The sequence below is a fragment of the Trachinotus anak genome, unplaced genomic scaffold (genome assembly GCF_046630095.1).
Source record: "Trachinotus anak isolate AG129_WGS33_773 ecotype Australia unplaced genomic scaffold, CSIRO_AGI_Tana_v1 ptg000007l, whole genome shotgun sequence".
Classification (NCBI taxonomy): domain Eukaryota; kingdom Metazoa; phylum Chordata; class Actinopteri; order Carangiformes; family Carangidae; genus Trachinotus; species Trachinotus anak.
The window spans coordinates 26434533-26449310 of NW_027273858.1; the positions used below are offsets into that span (position 1 = coordinate 26434533).

General features: G+C 44.4%; 1 protein-coding gene across 4 annotated transcripts; it reads left to right on the top strand.

Moving 5' to 3' along the window:
* Positions 1–19: 19 nt before the first annotated feature.
* cep68 (centrosomal protein 68) lies at positions 20–13823 on the top strand. Of its 4 annotated transcripts, none has more exons than XR_011691507.1 (9): positions 20–781; positions 4891–4966; positions 5095–5396; positions 6946–7995; positions 9082–9283; positions 9440–9658; positions 9805–9927; positions 11861–11957; positions 12060–12098. XR_011691507.1 is itself a non-coding variant. In XM_071481673.1 (9 exons), the coding sequence occupies exons 3-9, from the start codon at positions 5127–5129 to the stop codon at positions 12242–12244; spliced, it is 2121 nt and encodes a 706-aa protein (XP_071337774.1). In that variant the 5' UTR covers positions 20–1412; positions 4891–4966; positions 5095–5126; the 3' UTR covers positions 12245–13823. The 4 variants fall into 4 exon arrangements, 3 of the variants coding, with proteins under 3 accessions (XP_071337774.1, XP_071337773.1, XP_071337775.1); XM_071481673.1 differs by having other exon boundaries at positions 20–1412; positions 9440–9633; positions 12060–13823; XM_071481672.1 differs by having other exon boundaries at positions 9440–9633; positions 12060–13823.
* The last annotated feature ends 955 nt before the right edge of the window (positions 13824–14778 follow it).

Below are 14778 nucleotides of genomic sequence, written 5' to 3' on the forward strand. Positions count from 1 at the left end.
AGTTATTTTAGACCGACAGAATAATCTGAACCTGTTCTCCCTATCGAAGTAGCGGAAACTGTGCCGCCAGTGTTAGTAGATGTTCTGGCTACAAGTGTCCGATCAGTGATGTCCCATACAGACGCATGCAGTTTTTAGTTTTCCCGCTAAAGGGGAGCAAAGCGCCACATCAGCCCGTTTTTCTTGAACACTCAACTCAGTTGAAAGCTGTGTTGCCTTCAAAGCCACCAGTAATATTGTAATTATGATGCTTTCCACCCCGACAAAAGTAATAAAAGTACTAAAACTGTAAAATGTCTGTGTAAATGATTACCTTTGTATCTTTAATGTTATTTTATCACACATATAAGTACACTGTGCATGTTACATACACACTATATAGAAACAATAGGTATGTAGGCTTATGTAGGCTATTCATAAGATCCGAGCAGAGCCTTTAATTTGCTAAACGTCCGGATCTGAGGAGCAGCACTGAAGGCAGCACGGTTAGAGGAAGGGGGCTGAGACAACAAGAAGCTGCTGCTGTGTTCACGGCTACAACAGCGGGTCTCTGGGCACAGCCCTGGTGCTGTGTGTGGTGAAGACGCAGATATCTGTCCTTTGTCCTGCTGGGACTGAGGCGGGGTTGTGACGGCCGCTCCAACACTTCCGCCGAGCAGACTCTCGGCAGTGGGCGCTGGCAGTGAGACGTTTTGGGGAAAGGAAGCGGTGGATCATACTGATGCCGAATTTACGAGTCGACCCTGAGGAAGAGAGGCCGGCCTGCGGTTTCTGCTACTGGGTTTGTACACATGCTACTGCGAGATGTTTGAAACGAGCTTCGCAGCCTGGGTGCTGCAGATCAGTGTGGGCACAAAGCGAGGGTTATACCGCGGCTTCAACTTTCACTCCTGAGTCGGTCTCCGGTTTTTTCACTCTCTGAACTGGTTGTGGTCCTCACAGGCAGATGTGTCTGCTCAGCAGCTGAGTACATGAGAGTAAAGCGAGCTCTGGGGTGGCTGTGCAGCGGACTGACCTTACAGGGACAGCTCCGTGGACCCCTCGGTGCGGGTCACTGTGTGTTGCCATGGTGACCTGCACTGTCCCCTTCGCTACAGGGCTGAGAAAGTGCATGTGAGCATCAGCTCTGTGTGAACGACTGTACACAACTGTGGCTGACACACATGCAGTTGATATGTACCACAGCAGACTGCTTAGCTGGCGACCGGCCAGCACATGTTCCGGACTGACAGCACGGAGGCTGAGAGCAGTGAGAGGCGGGCCGAGGCGTCCTGCCTCCTGTGTGTCTGCTGTTTTCCGGTGAATCTGAATCAGCAGCTCTGACGCCAGCTGGACGTCCAAAAGAAAAACCACTGGCTCAGTGGAGTCAGCAAATCTAGAGCAGAAACAATTTCATTTCATTTCATTGGTCGGTAAGCAAGTCTGACTACTGATGAATCAATGAATTAATTTATACACTGCAGCTGCTCCACTGACAGGATTTGCTGCCTCTCTCTGTTTCCTGTCACTGTAAGCTGAATATCTTTGGGTGTGGGACTGTTGCTGGGAAACAGATAGTTGATTAATGTAAAAAAGGTGATTGATAAGGAAGATAATTGCTAGTTGCAGCCAGTTGCCAAATGCATATTGTCAATTGTCTACACATTGCTGTGACGTGCGCTGCAGCCGTCACTGTGGCTGATGTTGACCGTCCGCTGCTGAAGCACGTGAGCAAAGATCCAGTGGGTGCAGGTTTGAAAGAGCGGCTGGTTTTGCGGTGGATCATATTCCTCGTCAGAGTTAATCGGTTAATCAGTTAGTTCTGTTAATCCTGGGCTCTTTGTTCTGTTGTAGCCTTTTGATTGACACTTCCCACTTGAGTCTAGCACCACCCTCTCTTGGCCATCACCATGGAAACCAGGCACACCATCACAATGGAGGATAGAGTGAGAGGTTCACCCTCCCACCTCCTCCAAAAACCTGAAAATATGTGCAGTGATGTTGACATTATTGTGATTTTAAAAACGTCTTCAGTTCACAGTGTTTGTACCTTTGATTAATGAACTCACAGTCACTGTAAAGCTGCATCAGACTGCTACCCCTGCTGGTTCACCTGCCCGACCTGCTGCTGTCCTGGAGTATGACAACACAACAAATCAAACCAGAACTACCTGCATGGAGAGATGACGCCACAGACAGACGATCTGATAACAACATGACCAGCAGCAGTGATGCTCTGAACAGAGGACGTCAGATATTCTGACTTTGTTTAACCTTCAGTATCGTCCCGTTGGTTTGGTGACGTCACATCACACACTTCAGATGCAGAAGTGTCCCCTTGTTGTGGACAGGGTGTGGAGGTGCCTAATAGAGGTTTAAAGCAGAGCAAAGAGGAAGCAGAACAAAGCGCACTGCAGCCTGCTTTGTTATGCACAAGCCGTCAGCTGACAGCAGAGCAAACCACCCAGTCTGTTCCTGCCACACGCTGAAGTCACTGTTCCCACCTGCTCTGACTGAACATCCTCTCAGCTGAGTCTAATCACCATCAGTGATCAGTTGGTAACAGTGAGACTCACACCTGTTATTAGAATCTGTAAAGTTGTTTTTCACCGGCAGCAGCAGACAGATTAGTTACATCTGCAGCCTCTGGTTTTTGAATGTACCATGCGTCATTTACACACACCTGGTTCCTCATGAGTTATTCACACACATTATCAGAAGGTTAACTGACCATCTGTGATTTTCTCTCCAGCTATGAGCTCTGATTAATTGTAAAGTAGTAAGTATTTAAACACAGTTTTCTCTGGATAATCCAGCCTGTCAGTGGGATCTTTACAGGGAAGTTTTCTGTTCCTGTGCTTGTCTGGTTCTCACAGTGTTGACACTCGTATTATTATAGTGCGCAGGTCTGCAACCTTTCTGTCAACAGACAGTAATAATGGAAATGTGTTTTTAGAAGCAGTCCTGATTCTTTTCTAAAATAACTTCAGAAATGTATCTGTAAAGTAGGAAACTTATTTTTTTAGTGTTTTCTGATGTTGTGCAGAACAAACAATTAACGTAAAAGCTGATTGGCAGATGAATTGATGATGAAGCATCATGGTTAGTTGCAGCATCGTTCTGCTGGTAGTGATGTTGAGCTGTCTCCGATTGGGTCATATTGGATCCCGATTGTCCTTCGGTCTGTTTTTTAAGATGTTAAAGCAGCAGAAAATCTCTCACACTGGGGATTACTTGTCCTCACTTTAGTCTCAGTCTCTTTGACATGGTGTCATATTCGGTCGTCCACATGAATATCTGCTCAGATTCATAATCATTTGGAGTTATTGTCTTATTTATTTTAAGGATGAATCCATTCATCTGTAAACAGTTATATTTCCCCTGTTGGGGTTCCGTGGGTCAGCCTGAGCCAGCTGCTCATCCACACTGTGCAGTAACAGTGCACGGGGATGTGTGAGCTGTCCACACGATGAGCCCAGGTCTCTGAGTGCACTGACCCACCGGACACACGGTGTTCTTTCTCGCTGGTGCGGTGAGCACAGGCAGGTCTGAGCATGCAGTCTTAATGAGATCAGTCAGGTGAGGAGCACCGTATCATTACATCGCCTGGACCCACCTGCCAGCGTATCAGGCCGCTGCTTAGTGATCCCACAACATGAAGTAGAGACCGTCCCCTCACAACACAACTGAAGATGTGTATGTGCCACTTGTGATGTGTGTTTATGTGGAACATGGATTTCATTATTGACTTCAAACTGTATTTTTTCTGTATTCCTGTGTGTCCCTTAAAGGTCAGTTCCCACTAATTAAAGAGCGCCTTATTGTAGCTGTAAACATGTTGTCTGTTCATTAAGGCTGTACTTATATATTTTGTATTAACAGTGGATGTGTTTGACGTATGGTGTGTTGCTCTCTTCCACAGAGATTCAGATATTCATATTTTTGAACAACACATCAGCTGATCAGGTTTTTTGGCTTTTTACACAAACACCTTAAACAAACAATCTTGATTCAGATCATAGTTTTCTTTATAACTACGCAGCATGTTCGTCACTGCTCTCTGGTCTGATAACACTGTTTGTGTTATTACTGTTACTTGTCCACTGATACCAGTGTATGTGAAATAAACTAACAATGGCTGATTTATGTGTGGCTCCACATTCTAGTGTGTTTAAGCTCATACTTTTTATTTTTGCACCACACTTACTGTTTGGTTCAGTCCCAGCTGTGGAGCACGCTGAAGCTAACAGCCAGATGTTTCCTTCAGGAGCTGGTAGAGACTAAAAACAGAGCTGAGAGAGAGGGAAGACTGAGCTTAGGCTGATCGGGTGGATACAAACAGCGCTCAGACTGAATCATCATGTTTCTCTGTGTCTGCTGAAAAAGTCAAATCTCAGGTTTCAGGTTGTTTTGTTGAGTTGTCAGTTTTTTTAGATGAATTGCTCTATAAAATGCCAGACATTTGCAAAAACAAATGGCAAGACTGAAACATGAATCCTTTATCAGAATTAGTGGGATTAGATTTTGGGTCCTGGGTCAGTTTTCTCATATTTCACAGTCCGGTTGACTCAGGTTGGTCTTAAAGACACAGGTATGGGCCATGAGAACTTTATACCATGACAATATGTCAGGTGCTGTGTTTTCAGCTTGTTCTTCTCCCTCCAAGTGGCCAAAAAATAAATCAGTGCAGCTTTAAAATTACTGTAAGAGTTTCCTGATTATAGTATAATATGTAGCTGTTGTGATCACAAGTTTTTGTTTTTAGAGAAATAAGGCAGTCAGCATGAAAATGTGTTCAGTCTCTGTGTTGGCTGAAACGTCTGGAGTCTCTGCTTCTTTTCCTTCTCAGAGTTTCTGTGGCTGTGTTACTTTATGTCTTAATGTACAGTCCCGTGTTCTGTGTCGTTACAGGCTCCTGTGCAGCTTCACTCAGCGACATGAAGTCTGTTGTTGAGACACTGGACAGAAAACTCGCAGCTCCTCCAAGGTACATGAACGAAACTGAACTAGTCAAAAAATAAATGTAACTAAGACATTTTCATGACACAAAACAAAACATTTAAACCTTTCAAACAAAGTTTATAAATGACACTTAAAGTTGTTATATTCCTGTAGTTGACAGGACATTTCCACATTTCCTCCGTCCAATGGAAACCAAGACATGCAACCAGCGATGGAAGATGCATCTCCCAGAGTTTAAGCACCGCAGAAGATGCTCGAGTCCGACAACAAAAGACAGTGAAAGAGGCAAAACAGAGCGAGAGAGAGACAGAGGAGGGCCACACAAAAGTGTCTCTCTGGCCCCCACCTCCAGGTACCTCACGGACAGACAGTATGTGATGAGGAGGCCTCTGTTCTCTGCAGAGCAGCACACATCCATCTTAAAGAAGACACAGCCACAGGAGCAAACACAGAAGGTGAGGAGGAGGAGAAGGAGGAGGAGGAGAGGATGTTTATCAGTTTTCCAGAGGAAATGATGACACATGGTTTAATTCTACTAACTACAGACCATTTTACACATGAGCTTTATTATGTAGACCTGAATGTGATTTTACAAGTCGGTCTCATCAATGAATCCCAGTCACTTTTCAACAACAATCTGACCAAGCGGGACCTAATACACTTCTACAACACTGGTCAGCTCTGACCTGAATGTCATCATATTAATTAATTAAGACTGAAACATATTAAATGTATAATTTATATTATTTATATTTACATAAAAAATGGGAAACTGCTACAGTAACCATCTGTGACCGATTGTTAGGACGACACTCACATGACGTACTCCTGTCACTGCAACACATATGCAACACACCCTTTTAATCATGGTGGTGTCAGTGACAGTCGTGATACTGTGAGGAAAGTTATGATACAATAGAAATAATGACTGCTTGAATCTGCTGTTATGAATCTCAAATGACACGCTCCAAGCACTCTGACTTTTGCACCGAATATTTCTGTGAATATATGTAGAGGCTGCACTGGCCGCCGTGTTATTGATTCGTGTTTGTGCTGAAATTGTGTTTGTGAGAAAATATTGCATGAATTCACATTTTGGTTTACAGATGTGCAGATTTTGGCCGTGACTTCACATTATTTGATACAAGTGTGTGACTATGTTTTGCACAACATCCACTGCAACAACTGTAGCAAAAATGTGAGCGTATGAGTTTCTTTATTTGTGATCTGTAGAATGGCATTTTGCTCACAGAATGTGACCTATTGCCTCGTCATTTTGAACTGTGCTCGATGCTGTCCAAGGTCATAAAGCGTGCAGTGAGATTCTCAGGTAAATTATGATGCTGATGAGAAAATGTGTCAGTGGATTCACAGTAAGAGGAGGCAGTGTGTCTCCCTCACTCTCTACACAGTCACTGATGAATTCACTTCAGCTGCAAAGTCAGTTTTTAAAGTCCATCAGTGATGCAGCCTGAGAGAGAAGGGACGAGGGAAGAGAGGACGCTCGTTCACACTCAGCAGTCACTGCTCTCCCTCACTGCACCACACACTCTGTGTCACAGCAGAGCAGCTCTGTCTGTAACTACAGCTGGGCATCGAACTTCGAAATGGTTTGATCCTGTTGACAATCGAGAAACATCTTGTCAGTATCAATTTTCAATACCTAAGGAGTAAACTAGTAAATCTCATCAGCCTCAGTGAGCCAATCAGCATGCAGCATACTTAGACCAAGATCTAGTAATGCTGGTGATTGGCTGTTTATCTACACAAACATGTTTGAGTTTGTAAGGAGGCAGAGCTTAACTAAACTTAATTAAAATTTGCACTTTAGTGTTTATTGTAATTTTCTTTTTGTGAAATGGATTTGATTAAATTGGTATTGAAAAAAAAATCTATTTCGAAGTCTGTAACCCTTGTGTCATGTCCCTTACGGACACCAGGGACAGATAAAACCGGCTCTGTCACAGTATTGTTGTTTAATTCTGTCACTTTTCTGCCTTGTAGGAGAAACTCTCAGGTGTTAGCAGAAGAGAACAAACTGATATGAACTTCTCGACCAGACCAAGAGAGGAGCTGACCCCACAGAGCTCCAGCCTCTCTCACAGAGACATCTCCCCTCCCTCAGCCTCCAGTGAAGACCTCGGCTCACCCTTGGGTGTCTCAGAGCTCAGGGCGAGGCCGTACCATGAAGAACCCACCTCTGGATCACTGTTCTCTGCCAGGAGATCAGCTCAGCGGAGCCTCTTTAGCTCCATCCTGGAGGTCCAGAGATTAAATCCTCCTCAGAGACCACAACTGACCTCCACTGTCCTGAATCCTACCTACATCCCTCGCTCAGGATACTGGCGGGCAGGCCAGAGGGAGGGGAGAGGGGGGCGGGACACCAGACTATGCTCCTCTGGAGGACCCTCAAAAGGAGAGCCCATGTCTCCCTATCAGGCAGACTACTGGGCCTGTGCCATCCCTAAAACCTCGCCTCCATCTCCAAACAGGCACTCTGCAGGCTGGGACCCTAACAGGGAGTACCAGGCTTTGCTGGACTACACCTACCCCCTGAGACCAAGACAGGTGTTCAGTGAGTGGGACGGCTCTGAGCTTCAGGGAGACTCTCTCCGGCAAACATACCTGCAGGACTCAGGGATTGAACTGGACCACATCTGTAGCTCCACCAGCCTGTCGGGATTGGACTTTTCTGTGAACGGCACAGGGCAGACCGGAGAGAGAAGTCCTCCAGGTGTGGGTGATAGATCACCTGACCTGCCGCGGTTTACCAGATCCTCAGATGGTCTAGCCTCTGGTACCCCCCTGTCCCTGCCAGACCCTGTGGGTTTGTCCTTGACCAGTTTGGACAGCAGTAAGGACAGAGGTGGACTGGATCGTTACAAGAGAGGTGATCACCATCATCAGCAGCGTGCAGCGTCCTCCTCCACCTCCACTGCTTTTATCCACTCCACCCGTGTCTTCCCTCAGCCCAGACATGTGTGTGGGGAGGTGGACGAGGAGTTCTGGCCTCTTCCGGAGCAGCTGGAGGAGCTGCAGCTGCTGTCCAGACAGGTCAGTGCACCGGACCCTTGTGACCCTTTTCATCCTGAAACCCATTCACTACAAATCACTGATACTTAGTACGATCATCTACCAGTGAGTTTGTTTTTAGCTTGAATTCATTTGAAGCAGCTGTTTCTGCACAGTGAACAGTTACATCAGCTTTATGTGAGGCTGCAGTTAAAGAGGGGGCTGCAGGCAAATGTTGCATGTTGTGAAAAAGGATCATGTGAATTAGGTTTGGGCGATATCCAAAATGTACAGTCCCGTCCAAATATCATAATGTACATTATTATGTGGGTGGGGGGCAGCTTTTGTTTTTATATATAGTATTTTATGCAAAGCGGCAGCAGGGCAAACTGTGAAAATCTATATATTAAATTAATTACATAATTAAAAAAAATTAAATATTGCAGGAAATATTGCACCTCAAGCCTAATGTGAATGTGTATATATATACTGTATGTCAGTGTAATAACATAGACTGTATATAAAGATGCATATAAAGTGCCTGACTCCAGGCTAATGCAAAATGGTCACATTGACTTTGACCTTTGACCTTTGACCATCAAAATCTAATCAGTGCATCCTTTAGTCCAAATGAATGTTTCCCTCAAGCTGCTGCTGAGATATTGGAATAACAACTAGGCTTCATCATCATCATCATCATCATAACAGGAAAGACTCCTGAACACATATAATGACTCCAGTGTTTGTTTTATGATTATTTATCTTGAATATAACAAACAGGAGAAATTCAGATTTTAAAACTTGGTGACTCGGGGCAGCCCAGTAGTCGAGTGGTTAGGGCGCGTACCATGTGTGAGCGCAAGACGCTCTTAGCAGGCAGTGATCTATCATAAAGGCACAAAAGGCCCAAAAAAATAATTTAAAAAAAACAAACAAAAAAAAAAACTTGGTGACTCAAAGGTCTGGACTGTATTTGGATTAAAGAAGGAGGAGAGGAAACATTCAGCACAGATCAAACAGACTCATCAGCAGCTCCAGGTCGAAGGTCAAAGATGATGGAGGGACACGCAGACAGTGGATCAGTGTTCTCTCAGCTAAAGACTGACAGTATATGGTCCCTGTGTGCAGGTGAGGGAGGTGACGGCCCAGCTGAGCTGGCCTGTCACAGCCAGCTGGGAGTCTCTGGAGCTGGGCACCACCTCCCTCCTCTCCTCCATCACCCTGCCTGAGAGACAGGAGGCTGAAGACGAAGACAAGGAGGGTGAAGGTCAAGACACAGATCAGGGAAAAGAGGAGCTGGGCAGAGAGGAGAGGAGCTCTGCTCAGACAGGTATCTGTTGTATAACTTTTATTTGTCCAGGTTCTGAGACATCTGTCCCTCAGACTACTGCCTCTACATCAGTGCCGTGGAGAATAGAATTTAGTTTGTGGCACTTACTGAAAAATAACATCTCAAAACTTTCAAAATCCGTCTCCTGTCCATCAGCAGCCGGTCACAGGGACTCTGAGGCAGTGAGGAGGACTCCTGGAGCCTTGGTGGAGCCTGTTGGAGGTGGACTGAGTCGGTCCAGTCTCAGGGAGGTGGAGGCTTTGGTGGAGCAGCTACGCGGCCTCACCCTGCCTGGAGCCAGGAGCGAGGAGGAGCGAGAGCAAAGTGCCTCCCTGATGCAGCACGTCCAGGTAGAGACAGGATCTGAGTCTGACTGTGAGTCAAAGAGCAGCATTGTTATGAAAGGCAGGGTGATACCGTGGGATGCTGTCGTCATAGTGACACAGCGTTCCGACTAAAATCTGCAGGGTTTTACTTTGTGCTCGTTGTGATGCAACCATCAGATGTTCTGGATGTTTCAGGTTTTCTGTTCACATCTGGAGCAGCTCATCCAGCAGCTGTACGCAGTGTCAGAGAAGATGGAGCTGCTGGCTGCCCCCGCTGCAGACATCGACAGTGTGAAGTCGTCTTTGGCTGAGTATCAGGTAAGAAGTGAGCCTCTGAGGCTCCACTCTGATGCAGACTCACATGTGGTGCTGTTTCTGCTGTCCTGGCTGGGTGGACACTTTCACACGTTCGTGTTGTGGCTGTCACGTCTTGAAATTCACGCTTTGATTCAAACATGGGAAAAAATAAAACTACTTGAATTCCTCGTTTATTGTCTCTAAGCTTATCAGAGCATTTGAAGTAGTTCACCTTCTGGTCCAGCAGAGGCCGCTCTTCTCGCTCCCCTGTTAACCTATCAGGAAAATAAGCTAATCAATAAAAATGGAGGAGGGCAGTATTGATCAAAGAGGTTCTGATCAGGATACTGGAGCCTCTGAGAATCAGTGTGTATAGGTGTTCTGGGTCCTATGCTGTAGACAGTAAGAGTTGAGGCTGTTTGTGGTCTTTGTCTGCAACTAACCTGAGGACTCACCTGCAACAGGTGAGTCAAGCTAATACTCACCTCTTGTTTATTACATATAAAGATGAAAGTAGGAAAATAGGCAGTCGATTCCCTAAAATACATAGGCATACCTAAAAACTAAACAGTGATCTGTTTTTGTGTTTTTTTTTTTTCCCTTATCCTGACCGAATGAAGTCATTGAATGAACATGTAGAAAACTGACTTTGTGGTGACTGAGTTATCCAAACAGCCTTTGCATTAGCACACCAGTAAAAGCATGAGGACCGAGGAGAGACTTCCAACAGTTTGTTCTTCTTTCCAAAGAATTTCCTCTTGAGTTTACTGTCAACTTCAGGTACTATCACATGCAGCTCAACATGCTGCAGCAAACAAAGGGAGAGACTGATCCAGGCCTCTTGTCAGTTCAGGTGTAGCCTGGGCTAAGTCCTGGGACTGGGGAGAAGTAAGATTTTCGACAGGACAGATTTACTGTGGTGCAGTTGATGCAGTTCACCAGTCACAGCTCATCCTGAAACCAAACCAAACCACTTTGGCTGCGGTTGAAAACTCAAAATAATCTCCTTTCCTCACCACTTCTCCTCGACCTCAATGGAAAACATCATGAGATCAACGAAAGATGTGAAGGAGAAATCATAAGAACTTCACTAGGGTTTTTTAACCAACTTTATTTATAACACATGAACCATAAAGCCTCCCTTCCTGAACAGGAATGAAATGTCGAAATAAGACATCATGACAGGAATAAACAAGAAAGTGGAGCCATTAAAAATAATAATTGAGGGTTTGAATGACATTTATGTGTATAGTATATTGTTACCTAATAATATAATTTACTAGAAATTCAATATGCCTGTTCTTCATGATGACTCCTGACTGGACAGATTTGAAAGACAATGATTCTGCTTTAATAGATTTGGTGCTCAGTTATTTTTGATGGTGCTCTGTTATTTCTACATTTATATGGGTCTTCCATAGTGAAACTAAGCAAGGAATTGTGGGACAGCATTTCCTTCTTTCCTTTCTTTAAGGAAGGACCAGTGTTTCCTATGCTAAAGCTCCTTTCCTTATTGGACCAGCTCTTGTCATGGCTGCCGCTCAGATACTTCCAGGTCATTTCTTCAACTGTAGCCTTAGAGTCTCACATTTGTGGTGTCGCCTCAGAGCATCAACACTAATGATGAAGGACAGCAGACAGTGGAGAAGAAAATAAGTTAAAAGATTATTATTGATTATCAAAACAGATAAACTGTTGTAGGACTATTTGATGAACTGATCAGTTTCGGGCTGAAGTTGTATTGGCAGATAAAATCAGAAAACAGGGAAAACAGTGTGTCCACAGCACAACACAAGCAGCCGGTGAAAAGGATCCTGAAATGCACGAGTGTCTCTTACTGTGTGTGTTACGTCAGCAGACCCAGCCCCACTTTATGACTTCATACACTCAGTGGTCACTCACTCGTTGCACACTGTGTGATGCTGACAACGTCATGTAACGGTGTTGTTTTCAGAGTTTTCAGAGAGCGGTGAGCAGCCACCAGCCCCTGACCTCCCGTGTCCTGCACACCGGACAGATCCTGCTCAGCTGCATCAACACCACGTCTCCACGTCAGTCCGACACAGGCAACGCCACCACCCACAAATCTAATCAAAACCAACACGTTCATCCCGTCATTCTTCCACTGAAGTCTGTTTGTTCCCTGTCTGCAGTTTTAAGAGACACGCTGCAGCTGATCGAGAGGCAGTCTGGAACTCTGCAGACCTACACTGAGCACCTGTTCTCCTCCATCCTGTCGGCCATGGACACCCTGACCCAGCCCAGTCTGCCCAGTCCAGTTCAGCAGAGCAGAGAGGAGGACCTGGGCCCTATGGGGGTCCAGGGGTCCACTTTGTAAACAGACTTCAGGACATGTCTGTGTACACAGTTGTCATTTATTTTTGACTTTGTTTTCTGTTTTTTTCTTTCTAAAATCACTTCTACTTTTTGATACAACGATCTTATTAATGATTCACAAAAAGCACAGCTGACTTTTTTCTACATGTTCGCATGTTGGCTTTGAATGCCGTTTGTTTTTAATGTGGAGCAAGATGAAGGAAACGCTGAGGACGAGTCTGGTGTCTTTAGTGAACTGATCCCAGTGAATAACACAGGACGTCAAACTCTGTCTGAAGGAGCACGTTTTTTCTGTGATGTCATAATATTGCACTACTTTTTTCTACTTCTACTCACTGTCTCTGTTGTATTTTTCAAGCCTTAACCCTCCTCTGATTACTTGAAATGCACATTTGTAACCAGAATATTAGAAACATGACACAGTGGATGATGGTCGGGGTACTGCAGTCGGTCTGCCATCACTGCTGCACAGGAGGAACACACCACAGCTAAACCCTGATCTGACTGTGAGCAGTGGAGTCAGTGTCCCAGCCATTTAAAAACTAAAAAAGCTATAATGCAATAGATCATTAAACTGGCAAATTTCAGTAATAACTCTGTTGATTCTGGGTTTAGCTGATGAATGAATGTCTTTGTTTCCTGTGTTTACAGTTGCTCTTTTCATTTAGGGATTGCTTTCATTCACAGACAGCTCTGCATTCTTTAAAGATATGCAGAATGTGATATCTCAGTAACTCCTGAAGGGAACTGCTTCTAATTTGGCACAAAGATTTGTTTGGACTCAAGGATGAACTGATTAGATTTTGGTGGTCAAAGGTCAAAGGTCAAGGTCACAGTGACCTAACAAAACACGATTTGGCCATAACATAATTCATACATATCATCAGGTCGTCGTCATTCAAAGATGATGCAAGGATACAGAATTGATAATTGACAATTTTATATGTATTTTTTTAACTACACGTTTATAAATGAATCATTCATGAATGAAATGAACAAATCTCTAACAGCTGTTTTAAAGAAGGATAATCATTGCAGCAGCACATTCATCTGATGTCAGACAGTTGTGTCAGGAACAGCTCTGTGTCCGGCCTTTTCTTTTTTATTTGAGTCTGATCTGTGATCAGCTGGTGGACAGTCATACACCATGTACTGTACTGTAGGAGAGGGCTGCTTGCACTATGATCTGGATTTCTTACAGGGTCTCTCAGCTTTAACAGGACATGTGGTCCAACCTTCACACGCAGCCTTAAACAAGTTTTGATGTCACTCACTGTTGTGTGTTAGTGAGCATGTTAAAGGGGCAGTTCACCCAAATTACACAAAAAGACATTTTCTCCCTTCTCTGCAGTCACGCAGTTTTAGTTTTATCTGTCTCCCTCCACATTCTGGGAACTATTTCTGTCACTAGTTTTCATTAGAACCTCAGATATACTGTCGTCTTCAGAGACATGGACGCAGTCGGATACATCCACTTGAGTTTTTTGTCATTTGGGTGAACTTAACCTCTTAAAACGCTCAAACTTGTCACTATCCTGTCATTCAATTAAAGTCACTGAATAAACCTAGTTGTGGTTTTAGTCTCTGTTTGTGCTCACGTCATTCAATCACATCAGACTCCTCCATGATTAAAGACTCTGGTGTAGACTCAGTCAGTTTTGTTCTTCAGTTGATTTCTGAGCTGCTCACTGACTGTGGATCAAAAATATGATGAACAGTCCAGCAGAACCAAAGCTGGATTTCTGCTGGATTCTCATATTTTCAACCATTACTGGGGGAAGACTGGAACATATCATGGGCTAAAGCTTAATATTAACTGTCATGATAGAAGCCTTTAACCTGCACTAACTGGTCTTGTCTGCTTGTTTTCAATAGTGTGTGTGTGTGTGTGTGTGTGTGTGTGTGTGTGTGTGTGTGTGTAGCTGCAGCCAGTTGACTTTGTTTACACGTGTGTGTTGTCTGTCTTGTTCCCTCTTTGTTCACTGTCTGTCTGTGGTGCAGATCAGGCTCACTCAGCTGTTTTTCTATGATGTATATTCATATGTTCAGCTGGTTCTCAGATCCTTATCTCTGAGCTTCACTCTGCTGCTGCTGCTGTTGCAGTTTCTGCAGGTTTCCGGCAGAGGTTGATGTTGATAAAGGTCACAGATGAAATCTCTGTGATGAACTATAAGATGGCCACATTCTGTAAAACAGGAATGACTCTGTTATCAGTTTATATTCAGTGTACAATGTAGACCCTCCTGTCGTTCTTTCTTCTCCCATTTTCCTTTTTCTCTCATTTCATTTTCATTTCTTTCATGTTGTTTTGTGTTTGTGATAGATGTGACATCGCAGCTACCACAGTCATTTCCCTTTAAGTTTGCTAATTATAAAGTATCTGTGTGTCTAATGGTTTTCAAAGTGCTCATAACACACCTACTGCCCATCCATCCATTTTGTGCCACTTATCTGGTCACTTATCTGGGGCAGCAAGTTAGTCCAGATGTCCCTCTCTCCAGCAACATTTCCCAGCTCCTCCTGGGGATCCTGCAG

Excerpts from the sequence above, each read along its gene's own strand:
- cep68 (XM_071481673.1), top strand. The coding sequence starts at position 5,127 with ATGGAAACCAAGACATGCAACCAGCGATGGAAGATGCATCTCCCAGAG. Across the intron at positions 5,397-6,945 it reads CACAGGAGCAAACACAGAAG|GAGAAACTCTCAGGTGTTAG; the intron begins GTGAGGAGGAGG and ends TCTGCCTTGTAG. Across the intron at positions 9,928-11,860 it reads CGTCTTTGGCTGAGTATCAG|AGTTTTCAGAGAGCGGTGAG; the intron begins GTAAGAAGTGAG and ends TGTTGTTTTCAG.